The sequence below is a fragment of the Astatotilapia calliptera genome, chromosome 12, assembly GCF_964374335.1.
Source record: "Astatotilapia calliptera chromosome 12, fAstCal68.1, whole genome shotgun sequence".
Taxonomy (NCBI): domain Eukaryota; kingdom Metazoa; phylum Chordata; class Actinopteri; order Cichliformes; family Cichlidae; genus Astatotilapia; species Astatotilapia calliptera.
In genome coordinates, this window is record NC_137433.1 from 19690177 (window position 1) to 19706435 (window position 16259).

Sequence of the window (16259 nt, forward strand, 5' to 3'; positions counted from 1 at the left end):
TATATATATATATATATATATATATATATATATATATATATATATATATATATATATATATATATATATATATATATATATAGATATAGATATAGATATAGATAGATATAGATATAGATATAGATATATAGATATAGATATATATATATATATAGATAGATAGATAGATAGATAGATAGATAGATATAGATATATAGATATATATATATATAGATAGATAGATAGATAGATAGATAGATAGATAGATAGTTAGTAATTATTACAGATGGAACAAAAGTTCAGAGAATTCCAAAATGAACATTTATTACTTTGCTTTAAATTGTGCACAGATAACTGTGTACTGAAGTGTACTGCAAGGCGACCATCCAACAGCACATGTTGTTTACTTGACGAAACCAAAGCTATATGCTAATTGTGTGACGCACAACGTTATTTTTAAAATAAATTATTTCACTGCAGTAGTCCTGTAGAGATGCTTCGTTGACAGTGATGCGAACATTGTAAATACTGCAGTGTTCCTCTTCATGAAATGGTACATCTTTTACTGCTGACTTGCTCTGCCTCCAGTCGAATCTTATCTGAAAGACGAACATTTGATGAAGTAAAACTTTGGAACAGGCGGTGCAGAAGACATAAATTTCTGTTTATCGCATACTTGTTAACAGAGTGTACCTGCAGCTTTCGTGTTCCCAGTGCAGATGAGGCCCTGGTAGAGGTCTTTAGCAGGGGCCTTCAGAGCCAGCTCTTCCCCATGAAGCCAGATCAGCAGCATTCTGTTCCCATGCTCTTGATAGCTGTGCTGACCTGCAGGTAAACGCACAACCCTTTAAGTTCAGAAAAAAAGGTCAACCTGCAAAAAAATACCCTAAAGATACCAAATTACAACTTGGAAAATAAGCTGTAAAAATTTCAATGTCATACTGGGATATTCATTTTTTACCTAAGATTTCAGGGTATTTAATTAATGTGTTTGACTCAAGAAGGTTAAGTTAGATTTTCAGAGGGTTGCCAAATGCACAGCAGAAACCTGCCCTGTCAGTGTGTGAGTTATGGCACCTGTCCACTGCTCCTCGATGGCAGACACTTGGTCCTGAGTAAAGTCCCAGTGTGTTGCCAGTCTTTTCCAGTCTCCTGGTTTCAGCAGCTTGTACGCCAGGCGCCAAGCCATCGAATACAGCTCCTTGTTCTCACTGCGGCGGTCAAATTTGAACGTCAGTGCATGCTCGGTGCGAACAATCTCATTAAGCTCAGGGTTAGCCTGAAAGGGCAATTAAATCATGTCAGCAGGCTGATAAAGGCCACACTCTCCAGACAACAGAGGGGCACAGGAAGAAAATTTTGGCAAGACACTAACACGTATGATTAGCAATATAAATGTCAGAGTGAAACATTTTGAAAATCAATAATGGAGGAGAATAAGGCATATTCTTAATTAAACTGATGATAAATCGTATGTCGAATGTTTCTGGGCTCCGAATCACTTTTACAGTGAATGCTTTAATAGAATTAGAGGGGATTCAGCTAATCGAGGATGTGACACTGAATCATTCATGGTGAAAGTAATTATTGATTTCAAAGCATCGCGAATGGATTATGCTCGTGAAAGTTACAAGTATCATTTGATTATCCCCTCACCTTTTTCTGGTCATAGTATCGTTCTGCTTTGATGATCATGTCCACAATGTTTACCTCATCTGCTCTGGCTGCAACACCCAGAGCAGTCTTACCCTGCTACTCCGAATCCAGCATGTACAGTGAAAAACAAATTCAATTAGAACCGCAAGAGATTGCATTTAGTTTGATTTTTCTTGTATTTTCAATGTATCATGCTGCGACAAAGGCTTACATTAATTATCATTTTTTTGCTGTTTGGATAGCATTAGTATACAGTTTAATTTTATTAATATGACAAATGCATCTTACCCGGTCCTTGACTGTTATATCAGGCCCAGCTTTAAGAAGCATTTCCACAACCTCAGCTTTGGCAGTCTCAGCAGCAATGTGCATAGCTGTCTGGGACCTCTAACAGTCCAAAGCATGACACGACATAACGATACGCAGGAATTAGTTTGTCTACATTATGTTCATGGATGCTTTATTTTACTGTCTTAGGCAGGAGCTTGTACCTTATCTGTGGCATTGATATTGCAGCCAGCCTCCAATAGGTAGTAGATAACAGGGATGTGACTGTTCTTCACTGCCAGGTGGAGAGGTGTCTCTAGATCCTGAGAGCAATAATATTATGCTTCATAAAAGATGGATTACTCTGCCACTGCCTCCTATCTGGTTGTTTACTTACCTGATTTTGAAAGTCCGCCTGGGCATTGTACTGTAAGAGAACTTGAACAAGAGCCGCGTCTCCTTTTTCTGCAACTGTATGGAGAGCGCTGCATTTGGCCTACAAAGAGTACAAAGTGAGTGCAGTTGTACTGTCTAGAAGAATCTTTAAAAACTGATTTTGTTTATAACATATTTTTCAGGATAAACACCATAATGCATATTATATTAGTAGTACGGTTAAAAGCAGAACAGTAGAAAAGGTATTTAGTCATTTGAATCTACACAGTACCAAAAAACGCCAAGAAAATACACCGGTACACAAACAAAAGTTACCAAAGAAAACACATGATTTTCTGAACTTGCATGTTATGAACATTGATTACTGTAAGTATTTGATGTGTGTATTTTTCTCTTAGCTTGCACTGGTTCAGTAAAACTTGGCCGGGTATACTGCCTGAACGTACCACTGTGAGTATGTTAGGGTCACAACCGGCCTCCAGCAGGACCTGAGCACATTCTTCCTGACCGTGGTCTGCAGCCTGGTACAGAGCAGTCTCACCATCCTGCAGCACAAAACATCCGTCAGCAATGATGCAAATGGAAAATTCTTCTAACATAATTAACATTTTAAGTTATTATCATCATTATTATTATTATTAGTTATAACAAAGTAGAATTTCTTTACACTAAGGGAACGTTGGCTTGGATCATTCAATTAAATGCCAGCAAATAAATTAGTTACTGCAGATCTTTTGGGGGGTAAGGTTTTGTAATTATCTCTTACTTTAATGCATCATTAAGCCACATCAGTACTAATACAAAGGAACACATTTATCGTGTTCAGTTTACCTGTTACCTGCCAAAGTTCGATCCAGAAAGCTAAATGTGTCATTATACTAACTGGTAGATGTTTGATTCATCTCAATTGATCCCAAGTGGAGCCAGCATCCAGCAGTGGATTAGCCGCTGAGCTCACACTGTCACAAACCAAACCGTGATAGAGAGGATGTTTGCACTGATTGTCTACCATATTGACTTCATCCCGAGTATCAAAGCTCTGCAGCAGCAGTTGGACGACATCCAAGTGGCCGTTCCTGGCAGCTAAGTGCAGGGGCGTGTCCCCTCTCTGGCAGAAGGGAGGGAGGGAAACAGCTTGCATCAAAGAGTGTTTGACTTTGAGCTTTCTTGCAGGTGTGACACTGAAATGTGCACTCAAGGCACACGTGAGCATAAACAGCCATATAGCCTACTCGGAAATAGATGCAGAAAAATCGCACAAATAAGTCCTCGTGCACACCTTGTTGGGCTTCATGGTGGCCATGTTGTATGGCTCCATGAGCACCTGTAACATCTTAACACACCCGTGCTCTGCTGCCAGTGCAAATGCTCGGTGTCCTGACTGAAACACAAGAAAAGAGGCTCAGGTAATCACATGTAGTGCATGCAAAATGAAATTTGCCACACAATTGTTTTGTGCAAGTTGCATACCAGGTCATCCTTGTCAAGTTCTTTCATCTGCAGGTCATTTACAATGTAGTCTACGATTTCAGTATGGTTGTTGATGGCAGCACAGTGCAAAATATTGAGTCCTTCCTGAAACAAAGAAATAACTTTTTCTGTTAAATCAGGCAGGGCGCTGTTTGAGAATTTACAATGCAAACCAAATTCATCTTGAACCGTATTTGAAAATGGAAAGCCACAGTGTAAAAGATACAGTATAACGAAAGCAAAAATGGACAAACTACAACGTGTAGCTTGTGGTTTAATTTCCTTGAAATTTAGCGCACTTGAAAACTTACAAACAGGTGCGAGAGAACAAGAGGGTATATTTAAAATTAAACAAATTATACTTAAATTCGAACGTCGAAATGCTTTATGGTTATAGCATTGTCAGAAATATGTGCCACTAAACATTACATTTTAGTTATTTATAATTTGATGTGAATTTTTCAACTCATATAATTACATATGGATGTGAATTACACAGATTAAGCTTAAATGTATTTGTGAAACTGAATTTCGAAACTTTACAAAATTAAAATTAATCAAAACTTCACACCATATTACTTTTATTACTTTTCGTTTCTCAGAACTAAAATCCAGTTCTCATAACTCAAACTCAGTTTTTGCAATTCAAATTCAGTTTTCTGGGAGAAGCATCAGGGTTTCTGAGGAAGGGCAGCCGACCACAGATTCACACACAAACTCTTCAAGCAGTCGGGGCAATATTAGGATGTTAGGCTACTCAATAATATTGTTTGACATTACCAAGGTTATTATAAACATATTACAAAACTAGATGGGGGGGGCGCTAACTACTGAGTCAACTGCTTTCAAAATTCTTTTGTTGTTTTTATTGTAATACCTGTACTGATTTTCCTGAAACAAATGCAAAATAAACATTTTAGCCAATACAGAACTGGAATGTAACTTTAGACGTTACTATTTAAAATTGCTTAGAGGATACATTTTGTCCTGTCTTTTTAAAATGCTCTGAATTGACCAACTGCTTTCAAATATTTACAGTATAGTTGCACAGTAAACTCAGAAAAAGTATATAGTACTTTAAGGGGTATTACAGGAGATGTTGCAGGCTATATTATTAAGTGTTACTGAAAATTAAAAGTTTAAATAGTATAGATAATAAAATATCTGAATCGCAGTGTGTTGTTTTGAGAGGGTGTTTGTGCAAAATCTAAAAGGAAAACAAAAAACCCCCCAATGGGATTCATTTCTCAGTTTAAGGGTATTTCATCTCTGTTGGTTAGTGAGAAGCAATAGAGGAGAATTCTTCCTTCTACTTCACCTCGTTCTCAGCCTTCTGTTCTGCTCCAGCCTGCACTAATAATTTCAGGATGTCCAAACTGCCAAACCAGGCAGCCAAATGAATGGGTGCTACGCCGTACTGTCAGACACAGAACACAAAATGGTAGTAGCCGACTTGGAGACATTACATAACATATTGTCCTTGGCTCAAATCCTCGCATCTAACATCTTAAAATCCTCCCACCTTGTCCTTTTGGTCCACTTTGACCCTTCGCTGTAACAGCAGCTTAACAGCTTCTTTGTTTGTGCAAGCTACTGCAAAGTGAAGGGCAGTCCTATTTTGCTGAGGAAGACAAAATAATCAACATGTTATCAGTTTAATGAAAGTTTATTCAGTGATTGGGTCTGTTTGGCTAATGCAGATACTTTATCTTTTCAGACGCACCACATTCTTTACGTTGGCATTTAAGCCTTTTCCAAGATCCGTCATGGTCTCCACATCGTTCCTCTTAGCTGCTTCGATAAACTCCTTCTCAGCCTCAAGCACTACATAACACAGTAGACAAGCCTTAATACATGGCTTTTTTCATACATAATTAATTGTGCTAATACATATTAGACAGCAGGATTATATCACAACATAGAGTAAAGTGAACTAAGATGGTGAGATTTTCAACATTACTACCTACACACCCACATAGCAAATACAGTGTTTTTCCTTGGAAGGAAACTGTCACACCTCACTTCAGTGACAAACATTAGAAACTCAAGTGCTCGGTTCTTGAATCTGCTACATTTACTACACTTTCTATGTCTTTTCTGTCATATAAAGCACAAAAAGCTTGTTTATTCTTTTTACGTTTTTTTTTTCTCTTGGATACTCACACATCTCTACGTCATCAAAACTGTTGTCCGTCTCTTTGTTTGAATGCTTGTTCAGAGCAAAGTCACTGAATCCCCTCACAGTCTCTGGTCTTATCCACTTTCGAGGGTCCAGATTCTCCTTTTTAGGAGAATGTTTCTCAATCATCCTCTTCAGAGCCATAGCTTTTTTTTCCATTTGGAGGCTCTTACAACAAAGCCACACTTTGTGTATTAAACAGTATAGGTTATATCCTGAAAACAGTCTACCTCAGTTCCAGAGGAAAAAGATCGCACACCCATAAAGAAAGCCAGTGTTATCCAATTTCAAAGTTCTGATCTTCATAGAGCCAAGAGCGAGGAAGTGTATGGTAGTGTACTCCTTACTTTAGTGCCGCAGGGCTGATCTGTATTTACTTTACTAGCTCACACCCTAGAGATCCCCGGTGATAGTAACAGGTTTATTAAACATGACACATTTCACTTTGACTAGTCAGTGGCACAGCTGTGGCTATATTATGGCTCGAGTAACATGAGGAATTTATACCAATAGTCTAACTTAAATTTCTATTATGTAACGCTGGTTAAAAGATTAACAAAGGAGTTGGAGTTCAGTAGTAGTACATGTTTGTCTAAGGAAACAAACGTACTGTATGTGTAAGGAAGCGGCGAGTCACATTTACACATTTACACAACTTGAAGTGGTACAGTTTCATGGCTGACAGCAAGAACCCGTTTTTTTCCTCACTACTTTGAAGCACTCATTGTTTGGTTACAGTTCAGGCTGTTGGAGAAGTGATTAGTGTTGAGTGTAAACAAAAAAAATGTCCCTAAAAGTGAGATTTCAGCAGAATAATTTATTGCAACAATTTAAATGATAAAAAAAATCTCTTTTCGTCATTATTAAAGGTATACACTACACAAAAACACAAATGTGACAATGTCATAATAAAATAACTTAATGAAGATAAATAAAAAATATATATCTAGCCTGACCATTAAATAAAAATGCATTAAAAGGAATTATTGGACTTGTCTTCATCTTTCATTTTGAATATCGCTTAGAGCAGACAAGCCAGGTGTTTTAGGAGCATCTTCTATGTGCAAACTTAACAAGCTTTGTGCGCAGTGACCGCAGGATGAATAAAAACCGCGCAGGGAAGCCGAGGGAATAGAAGAGCTGCGTTTTTACTTCCTCAGTTCATCCGCACTAGGCTGAAGTTTGCCCCTGAATGACTGTCACCTGAAGAACTTGTCGATGGTGTTGCAAGGACCGAGGCTTTTAACCTTTTTAGACGGAGGAGACGAAGGCGTGTCCCGTCTAAATCATAAAAAGAACACACAACAATGAATACTTTTATTTATACATAAAATTTCAATGCTACTTCAGTCACACTAAATGGAACAAGAAGAGATCGCGTGTCAGCATTCAGTGAAGCGATTTGTAAACAAGCCGTCTCACCTTTTGCTTTTGCCTTTGCTTGCTTGCTTTAGCAGAAGATGTCCTCCGTCTACAAACAGAAAGGGACACTTATTGGCATGGACAGAAAAAATAATGTATCCCCCGCTGTCTTTTCTCTGACATAAAAATGACTTCCATTGAGGAGGTGCACAATCGCAGCACCAGGGATATAAAGAGTGCAATTTCTGAGGCAGGCTTGTTTAAGAGGAAACCGGGGTGCAGTTCATTGTAGGAAATGAATAGGTGAGAAAGTGATTTAGCAATTTCCAAGCCCGGGGCAAAGGGAGCCCCATGGGGTGAAATGAGATGTCTTTTCCTGGTCTGAATCGATACAAACGTCTCACATAGTGTCACTGTCTGTAAATAACAAGGTCATAGGCCACCGACCCCTTCCCAAATACACATTCCTTCTGTTAACTCCGCTGTCATACAGCTTATAGACTCGGCTAACAGCATCGCTCCTGTCATCAGGACAGAATAGTTTCTGTCAGAAGAGAGGGTTGCTGTTAGTACCTTCATGTAGCCGAAGCATGTAGTGACTGCATGCATCGTAATGAAAAACATTTTTTTCAGAATACACACACAACAAGGTTCCCTTTGTTTAATACACGCACTTACCTGTGCTCTTGCTATTTTTAACTGGAGATGGATTTATGGAGGATGATGTCTGTCTCCCCAGCTCATGTAAGACCTCCTGGTTCAGGCAGAGGTCAACGTGGTGGTTGAAGACAGCGAGGTCATGAGTCTCCTGGGTCAGTTGACACACTGGGCAGACGAAGACTGGCCCTTTGCTATTAGATGGCTGAGGCTCTTGCAAGGTCGCAGTTTTGTTGTCGTCTTTAATCAACGAAACCTTTTGAACAGAATCTTTTTTTACGCTGCTCTGGCCTTTCTGAGGGTTGACTTTTGACTTCTTCTCTTGAGCCTCGTGCCGCCTCCTCAGTTTGTTCACTGCTGCACGTTCTTCGCGGTCCTTCTTTAGACCCGACTCTGACTCTGTGTCTGACTCTGTGCCATTGTTTGTTTTTTGAGAGGCGTTGCTGAGACATTGGTCTATATGCGTGTTGAAGACATTCAGGTCGGTTGTTTCCACCTTTCTGAAGCACACGGGACATGTGAGGGTTTCTGATTCTTCACAGGCTGATGTGGATGCATGCGCCTGTACAGGACTGGGATTTTCTGAGAGATCGGGCGGTAAATGGTTGTTTTCGCTTGCTGTGGCCGGAGTCCTTGTGTTAGCAATCACTGGAGCGTTTTCCCCGCTCCCCTCATTTTTTGTGGCTGCATTAGCTGCCTCGAGTTGCAGTCTTCTAACATGAGCCCTTTGAAAGAAAGACTGCTGGAGTCCCACAGTCGCCTGGCTTCCTTCTGTCTGCCTCTGCTTACTCCGCCAGGGAAGGTCTTCTTGTCTCTGGTGTTTCTGTTCCACTAGGGGGCACATAAGTGGCGAGGTGTGGAAGGAGTAAGCATCGGAGAGATGCTCATTCCCCAGTTTTTGAAGCATCCCTTGGGAAGAACTAGAGCAGTCTGCCTTGCCGCTCTGCAGAAAGCCGACGATGCTCTTCTGCAAGGGCTTTTTATCATCCAAACTAGCGAAGGCAGAAATTCGAACACCTACAAGCACAAAAACAAATCATCCGAAGAAAACCTCTAAACGAATGCCAGCTGTGTTATTATTTCCACATGAAGCTTGTCACACATCATTTAGGTTCATTTCAAGCTAGTTATATTAATTGATATGTCAGTTTTATTGTTATATCTAATTACCCATGAGCCTCAGTCTGAGTGGCTGAGGACTCTCATTTTCTATTTCCGTTTTCAGGAGGTCCTTAGCAACAGCGAAGATCTCATCCACTGTGGCAACAGCACACGGCAGCGTCATTGCCCTGGTTTTCACCTCGAAGTTCACATTCTTGAGCTTCAGTGTTACCGTTTTACCCTTCCAGGAAGACAAAAATATATATATATATATACGCCTTTAAATTCATATTAGGCAAACAGTCACGGCCATTTCAGCCTGCACTCTAATTAGACGTAAATAATAGTACCAGGAAAGAGATGGAAATCTGTATAATCATATCAGTGATTGACTTGTCAGAATCCATTTTGTGAGTTTTTATGGCGATATGTTCAAAGCTGATAGTAGCCCCCTTCGGTCTCTTTAATGGTCCTCCATTTCCTGCAGCTATCAAAGCCACATCAGGACCCAGGTAGGGGGGGTAATAGTTGTGCTAAGCCATCCAGTCCTTACTGTATCGATTCAAAAGGGAATGAACATGTTAGAGTAACTGTACGAGATTCTGTTTGGAGACACAGTAAATCTAAGAAGGCCAAGTATAAGAATTGTGTGTTAGGAAGGTGTCGAGCCTCCATGTGCTGCCAAAATAGCTTCTTCCTGTTTCTGGAAATGTATTGGAGCGACAGAGCATCATACTTTCAAAAGAAATTGTTTTTTCTTTCCCTCTTTTGCTATTTCGATGATGGTGATAGAGAGCGGCGTCTAACATGTCGGTCCACAATGTGTAGGTGTTCAACTTTACACAACTTTTAAGCCATCAAATCATTCAGTGATCACTCGTGCCCTATGGAAGGAGGCACTGCGATCTAGAAAGAAGATGACAGGGGGATGACACAGCTGTAATGAAGGGGTCAGGGGTTTAGCTTTTCCTTTAACTTGCCTCTTGTCTGAAAAAAGTTGATGTATGAAAGCAAGGTAGCTGAAAAGATGTTAAAGAAAATCTTCTTATACAGTGGATATGGGTTTAAAGGTTACAATAACACTGATCAATACCTTCAGACCTTCTTTCTTCATGTCTTCTGCTAGATCTTCACAGAGCTCCCTGCACAAAGACAACTGCTCCTCAACTTTACTCAGTTCTTTAAAGGTCCTGTAAATATTGATAGTATGACAGAGAAATTAGAAGAGAGCTGAAAGAAGGAAACCATTTTTTTAAACTATCAAATATTAATTAAAATTGTTAAAAAAACCTCTCTGTGCTCATGCTTTTTCTTTCTTCATGCCTGTGTGACAGTAGAGACAGTCAGCTTTATCTCCTTCTTCTGGAGATCAGTTGTACTTGAGTGTTATGAAGCAAGCAGACAGTACCTGGGTATATATGTGGAGCCCAGTCCCAGAGAAACCTCCAGGAAATGATGCCAGGCTGTCTCCGAGAACAGCAATGACAGCAACGCCATCTGCTGGCCAAGATGGGAGCAGGTACTTATACCCAAAGCGTTCAGCATCTTCTCACTCACCTTTCCTATGCCACAAACCTAGAAAAGCACATAAACATGTTTTTAGCCTTTCAGCCATGTTTCACAGTGACTCCACAACATGTCTGTAAACCTTTATACTGCATTCTACTCAGAACTTCACAATTAACATTTATTTAAAGAAATCAATGAAGACAATTAGGAGGAAAAAAACAAACACATTCAGCTAACAAGCAAAAGATCCCTGGTTCGATTCTGGGAGGAGACACAGATCCTTTGAACGTGAGACACGTGGATTTCTGGAGTAAAAACTAAATATTCAGAGATACCCGCTGCGGAGACCCGTTGTGAATAAGGGAGCAACTGAAAGTAGCTTTAAACATGCTACAAATAAACTGGAGAAAGCAATAACTAAATCACCGGAGAAAGTCCAAACACAAGATAAAAAGGAAAAAATTGTAGCAATTGTGTTTCTTGTTTGAGATCACAAATCAATTTTGTTTTTTTTTAAAAAGCCACTCTTCTAGCATCAAGCTAACAAACCTTATTTCAGATGGTTATTTAACACATCCAATGCTTTTTCACAGAGCAGGATTACACATGTAAGAGCCCAAAAACAAACTTCTATGTTTGTTTTTCTACTTCTAAAAACCATCTTCTGTTTACTATTAAACCCTTGAAAAACATCCAGCTCATGTATCTTTTACCAAATGGACTCCATCATGTCTGCTCACAGACACAAATATGTGACAACTGCAGTTTTAACTTTGTTCTGTTATCAAGTTGAGCCACAGACTGACTATTATGAACCATGAGCCTCATACTGCAGTGGGTTGTCTCAGCTCTAACCCAGAGGAGTGAGGTTTGCAAACAAGCGAGTCCAAACTCAAACGTTATTTGCACTTTTGCAGTTAAAGAAAAAGAAAAATACTAAAAATCTTACATTGTCAAGCAATATACTACAAGCACACAGCTCTGCTAGTGCTTTAATTTGAGCAATGGGTACTGTACTTTGCGAACTGGAAGGTTCTGGATGAAGTCCATCACTGCCTCTCTGGTGGATGGGAGTCTGTATTGTCCATTGGGTTTGTTTTTGTCACTGCACACCTTAGCCAGCATCATGTTTGGCGCAATTCCTGGAAGATTGGAAAATATCATTGGCTATTTTTTCCCCCAAACAGCTGGTAAAGCATGCACAATAATTCCCAAAATATGCATACTAGACTTGTCAGGGTTGCATTAGATTAGAATGAACTGATGAACTTGGTGTACAGTCAAACAAAAGTAATAAAAATGTAGTATCAAAATATGTTGTAAACTATCATAAATAGAGCAATAAATAAATAGATATTCGTAATGACAGCAGCTTCAACAATGGCACAGGGATCAGCGATGTTCAGTGACTGCTTAGAGCTCAGGATCTGAGATTTATTACTTTATATCCCTGTTATGCAGTTAAAATGTGCGTGTTTTAAATTAAAAGCAGACTGGTTTCTTGCTCACCTGCACTGGCAGTCAGCATCGTCTTCTGCTCAATGCAGAAGCGCATCTCTCGCACAGCCTCTTCAACAGATGTCCCAAACACCTCGAAATCACCTGCAGGAGCATGCACACCTTCAGGGCCCACTGGGCTGGGAGAGGAGCCTGGGCTGTCCTCAAACAGTACTGGGGAGAGCTCTCTCACCTCTGTCACAGCTTCCTGGGAAGGCTCAGCTTTTTTCTCATCTTTACAAGAAAAAATAAATAAATCACACAACAATTAAATGGATTCCTGATATATATAAAACTTAATATCAATGTGTTTGTGTGTATATATTAAAGAAAAACAAATCCCTACCTGTGGTCATGTCTCTGACACGGAAGTGATGTGTACGTGTGGACTCTGGCCAGTGCTGCCTCTGCTCCAGGTGGTCTGTGAAATCTAGATAAGCTTCATCCAGGCTCATTGGCTGAAAGTTCGGGTCATAGTCTGCAAAGATCTCCCGGATCTAACAGAAGCACAGACAGATGGGCACCTGTTGAGCAACAAGCCACTGAAAGAATTTGTTTGCATGTGTGTTTTTAGGTATTGCGCTTACCTCATTGCTCACAGCTCTGTACTTATCAAAGTTAAGTGGAACAATGACTAAACTGGGGCAGAGTTTCTTTGCAATGAAGCCAGGCATGGCAGCTCGAACCCCATATTTCCTGGCGTGATAGTTAGAGGTCGACTGTGAAAGGAAAAGAGGCGATATGAATGAAACAGAGAGAGTGGCTGTTCTGGATCTTAAATGGCCATGATTTCAATACTTAATCTCCGTGTAGTTTGTAAAGTAGTGAGAGCATGTGTATACTATATTTCAGTGCAGTGTGGTTTATATTTGAAATAAACCTTTAATATCTTGTTTCAGAGTTCAGACATAATTCATAGTCAGTATCTGTGGCGTGTCCATTAGCCACAATAGCAATGTTTTTAACCCACCAGCATGCTCATGGATCCTACGGCCATGGGCTTGTCCTTCAGTTCAGGACAGTCTCTCATTTCAACAGCAGCGTAGAAAGCATCCATGTCCACATGTACAATCACACGGCTTAGATCACGACTCTTCTCCAGCGCTGTGGAAACCTTTTCCACCTACACAGAGAGAATAAAATGAAAAGAAGCCAGTTGCTTGAAGCTCACCTGAGTTGTGTCTGTGTGATTTTCGGGTCACCTCTGGAAAAAGAAGTGAGCTTTGGCCATGTGAATCCCTTACATCTTACCTGAACTTGTGCTTTTTTTAACTGCTGCTCTGTGATCCGTGCCTTCTGTAGCATCATTTTCGTAATGCGCTGGTTCACCTGCTGATCTCTCTTCAGCTCATTCTCGTAAAACTTAGATCCCTGCCCAGGAAGGACAAGGACAATGGGGAGTTATAACAACTCTGTTTTACAGCTTTAATAAAAAGCTACTGTAGCTCATTTATTTTTAGGACTGGATGTCATTACACAGAGGATAGTGGACGCAAAGGGGAACAGGATACAATCTACAAAAGTGGATGGAGGTTCATATTGTCCACAGTGTCATTTGTGCCTTTTATTGGTTAAAGCTAGATACATCCAAGTAAACCGGGGGAAAAAAAAAAAAGAGTCAATTTTTAGATTTTGCTCCCACAAAGTCTACAATGACTATAGCAGTGAGAAACTGTCCACATACACGTGTAAGCTTTTATAATACTGCAAACTGAAACATACTTAACAATGTAATGCCTCATCTACATATTTCAAAATAACATTTTAGAACACCATTACACAAAAGCTATTCATATTACTGTAAGGAATGAATTATGACACTTATATGGTGATATAAGAATTCTACAAAAAAAATGCATCATCAGAAATAATGTCAGTTGAAGGGTGCCTGTCGAGAAGCCATTCTTAAGGAAGGCAAACTAGAAGAAAAGGCTCATGTGTGTCAAATTACACAAGAAGTGGACTGAAAATCAGCAGCAACAGGTCTTGTGGAGTGCTGAATCCACATTTTAAATTTTTTGTTCAAATTGTCATCAGTATGTATGCAGGTGGTCAAGAGAAAGGTTAAATAGTGGATGTGTGCAGCCATCTGTGGAGCACGGTGGAGGCTTTGTCGTGGTTTCTTGTTAAAACTGATTAAATTATGAACACAGAAAAGTATCATCGGATTTGAATTCACCGTACAATAACATCTGGAAAGCGTGTGATTAGCAACAACTTCATTTTTCACACCATCTGAATTAAGGCTTGTGTCCAAACACACTGCCGGTGCAGTAAAAACTTGGGTACAAAAAGCACACAATGCAACACTATCGGTCATGGAGAGCATGGAACAGTGTGGCATCATCTAAAAGGAGCCAACATCCATAGAAGAGCTTTAAATGTCTTCCAGGAAGCCTGGAGAACTATTCCTGAAGACTGCTTAAAGAAATGACAAGAAAGCTTAGCTAAGAGAGTTCAGGCTTTGTTGGAGAATAAAGGTGTCAAACATTTCATGCTTGTTAGAATTGCCTTATATGTAGTACTTCTATGTATTTTTTGTGCGTGTTTCAATATATTGCTGCCCTTATTTTCCATCCATCCTAGCAAAACATAAAGACATACAGAGCGGCACGTCAACAAATTATCCATGCTTGTGTTCTAAAAACTAATCATTCGGTTATTTGCATCCTCTCGGAGACAGTTGTGTAGATGACTATCGGGTATGTGACCTCAGGTGTGTCATGCGCGTGTCTTTGATTTGTGAGCACTTACCTTGGAGGTTTCCATGATGATCTTATTTATCTTGTCTCTGTCAAGACCTTCCATACCAGCTTTGTTGTCATTGAGAGCCATTCTGGAGAGGAAGCCCTCTTCTTTGGTGGATGCCACCCCATTCTCCATCCTAATGACTTACTTAGTGCAGGTACACTTCAGGTTATAACGAACTGGGCTGTTTTCTGAAGAACTGAGCTGTGCATCCCCACATATGTGCGGCTTTCCGGGCTGGATCAGATCCGAGTTTCTCAATGACAAATAAGAGCCACGGTGACTGTAAATTAAGTCACTGAGCTTTCTGACAAACATGTCTCTACAAGTGTTGAAAACAGCTACGGCGGCGGTTTTTTTGGCGGCACTTCCGCGTCCATACGTCATCAGCCAAATGGGCGGAACTAAAAAACCAAGAGCGTCATTTCAGGATTGTACCTTCCCTTCAAAGTTTGCTTTTACAGTTTATGACTTGGGATTGTGCAGTGTTTCTGCTGATATGAGTTAACCTTAGATTGTTATCGGTCCGTTTAAAGTACACTGGATACTTCTGATTGCCAACAAATATGTTGTGAAACCCTTTGGCATATTTCACACGAGGAATTAAAAATGGATCTGCTGGTCAAGTAAATTAAGACATTAATTGATGAAATGTAGTTTCGTTGCAAACAACGAAACAGATCCTCACAACACGAATATCAAGGTAAATATTTATATGGCGTCACATTTACATGAAACATGAGTGCTATAGCACTCACACAAAACATATTCGTGTTAACTATTCCTACCTGTGATCAGAAGTCATGCCAAATAGATTTTTTTTATTCCAGTTTTACTGGTTTCTTGTGTTAAATGTAAACCGCTTCTTTTGATTAACTGGACTGATTCTTGCTGTGGGTAACAAAAAATCTCCTCCTGTGGCTTGTATGTGAGGTAGAAGAATCATGTTTGTCTACACAAAAAGTTAGGCTATATACAACATTGTTTTATACATACAGTTGTAGTCATTGGAGACTATGCAGCAACTATATATATATATATATATATATATATATATATATATATATATATATATATATAATACAAGTAAAGAATAATGCAACCTATTTATTAGAGTTAACCAGACATTTATCCATTATTACAGATTTTTGTTCTATACACCCAACAGTGGACAATATCTACTGTTCTATTTTTTGTTATTTCTATTTTTCATATTTTTGATCTGATCTATCGTCCCACTACAGATCACCCTATTGGGCAGAGCCTTGATGATCAAAGCCTGGATCAGCTGATTGATTTTGGTGTTAAAAATGCTTAACACGTAACTACTTTTAACTAGAGAAATGTCATTTCCCATTTTGGCAACTTTATTAATAGTTTTTCTTATTTATTCTTTCTTCTTATCTTAGATTATATACTAATTATATCACTAACAAGT

At 39.5% G+C, this 16259-nt stretch overlaps 2 protein-coding genes across 2 annotated transcripts; both read right to left on the reverse strand.

The window, feature by feature from the left end:
• Nucleotides 1-277: 277 nt before the first annotated feature.
• ankdd1b (ankyrin repeat and death domain containing 1B) lies at nt 278-6251 on the reverse strand. The gene is made up of 15 exons (XM_026186094.2): nt 5932-6251; nt 5492-5592; nt 5291-5389; nt 5087-5185; nt 3769-3873; nt 3578-3679; nt 3308-3406; nt 2745-2843; nt 2300-2398; nt 2127-2225; nt 1924-2022; nt 1636-1731; nt 1057-1258; nt 673-804; nt 278-578 (listed from the first exon to the last, which is right to left on the reverse strand). Exons 1-15 carry the CDS (start codon nt 6104-6106, stop codon nt 523-525), a joined length of 1662 nt encoding a protein of 553 aa, XP_026041879.1. The 5' UTR covers nt 6107-6251; the 3' UTR covers nt 278-522.
• Nucleotides 6252-6744: 493 nt separating this feature from the next.
• Nucleotides 6745-15216, reverse strand: polk (polymerase (DNA directed) kappa). The gene is made up of 14 exons (XM_026186089.2): nt 14828-15216; nt 13325-13444; nt 13044-13196; nt 12661-12792; nt 12420-12570; nt 12086-12307; nt 11594-11718; nt 10476-10642; nt 10358-10390; nt 10161-10257; nt 9137-9308; nt 7988-8983; nt 7370-7418; nt 6745-7228 (listed from the first exon to the last, which is right to left on the reverse strand). Exons 1-14 carry the CDS (start codon nt 14954-14956, stop codon nt 7147-7149), a joined length of 2628 nt encoding a protein of 875 aa, XP_026041874.2. The 5' UTR covers nt 14957-15216; the 3' UTR covers nt 6745-7146.
• Nucleotides 15217-16259: the final 1043 nt, after the last annotated feature.

What these genes read in the sequence shown, in the direction of transcription:
- ankdd1b (XM_026186094.2), bottom strand. Translation starts at nt 6,106, where the DNA reads ATGGAAAAAAAAGCTATGGCTCTGAAGAGGATGATTGAGAAACATTCT. An exon ending in CCACCATGAAGCCCAACAAG is followed by an intron (nt 3,407 to 3,577) that starts GTGTGCACGAGG and finishes CCCTTCTGCCAG; the next exon opens with AGAGGGGACACGCCCCTGCA. An exon ending in TGGGAACACGAAAGCTGCAG is followed by an intron (nt 579 to 672) that starts GTACACTCTGTT and finishes TTCGTCTTTCAG; the next exon opens with ATAAGATTCGACTGGAGGCA.
- polk (XM_026186089.2), bottom strand. Translation starts at nt 14,956, where the DNA reads ATGGAGAATGGGGTGGCATCCACCAAAGAAGAGGGCTTCCTCTCCAGA. An exon ending in TAGGATCCATGAGCATGCTG is followed by an intron (nt 12,793 to 13,043) that starts GTGGGTTAAAAA and finishes TTCCTTTCACAG; the next exon opens with TCGACCTCTAACTATCACGC. An exon ending in GATGCTGACTGCCAGTGCAG is followed by an intron (nt 11,719 to 12,085) that starts GTGAGCAAGAAA and finishes CCAATCTTCCAG; the next exon opens with GAATTGCGCCAAACATGATG.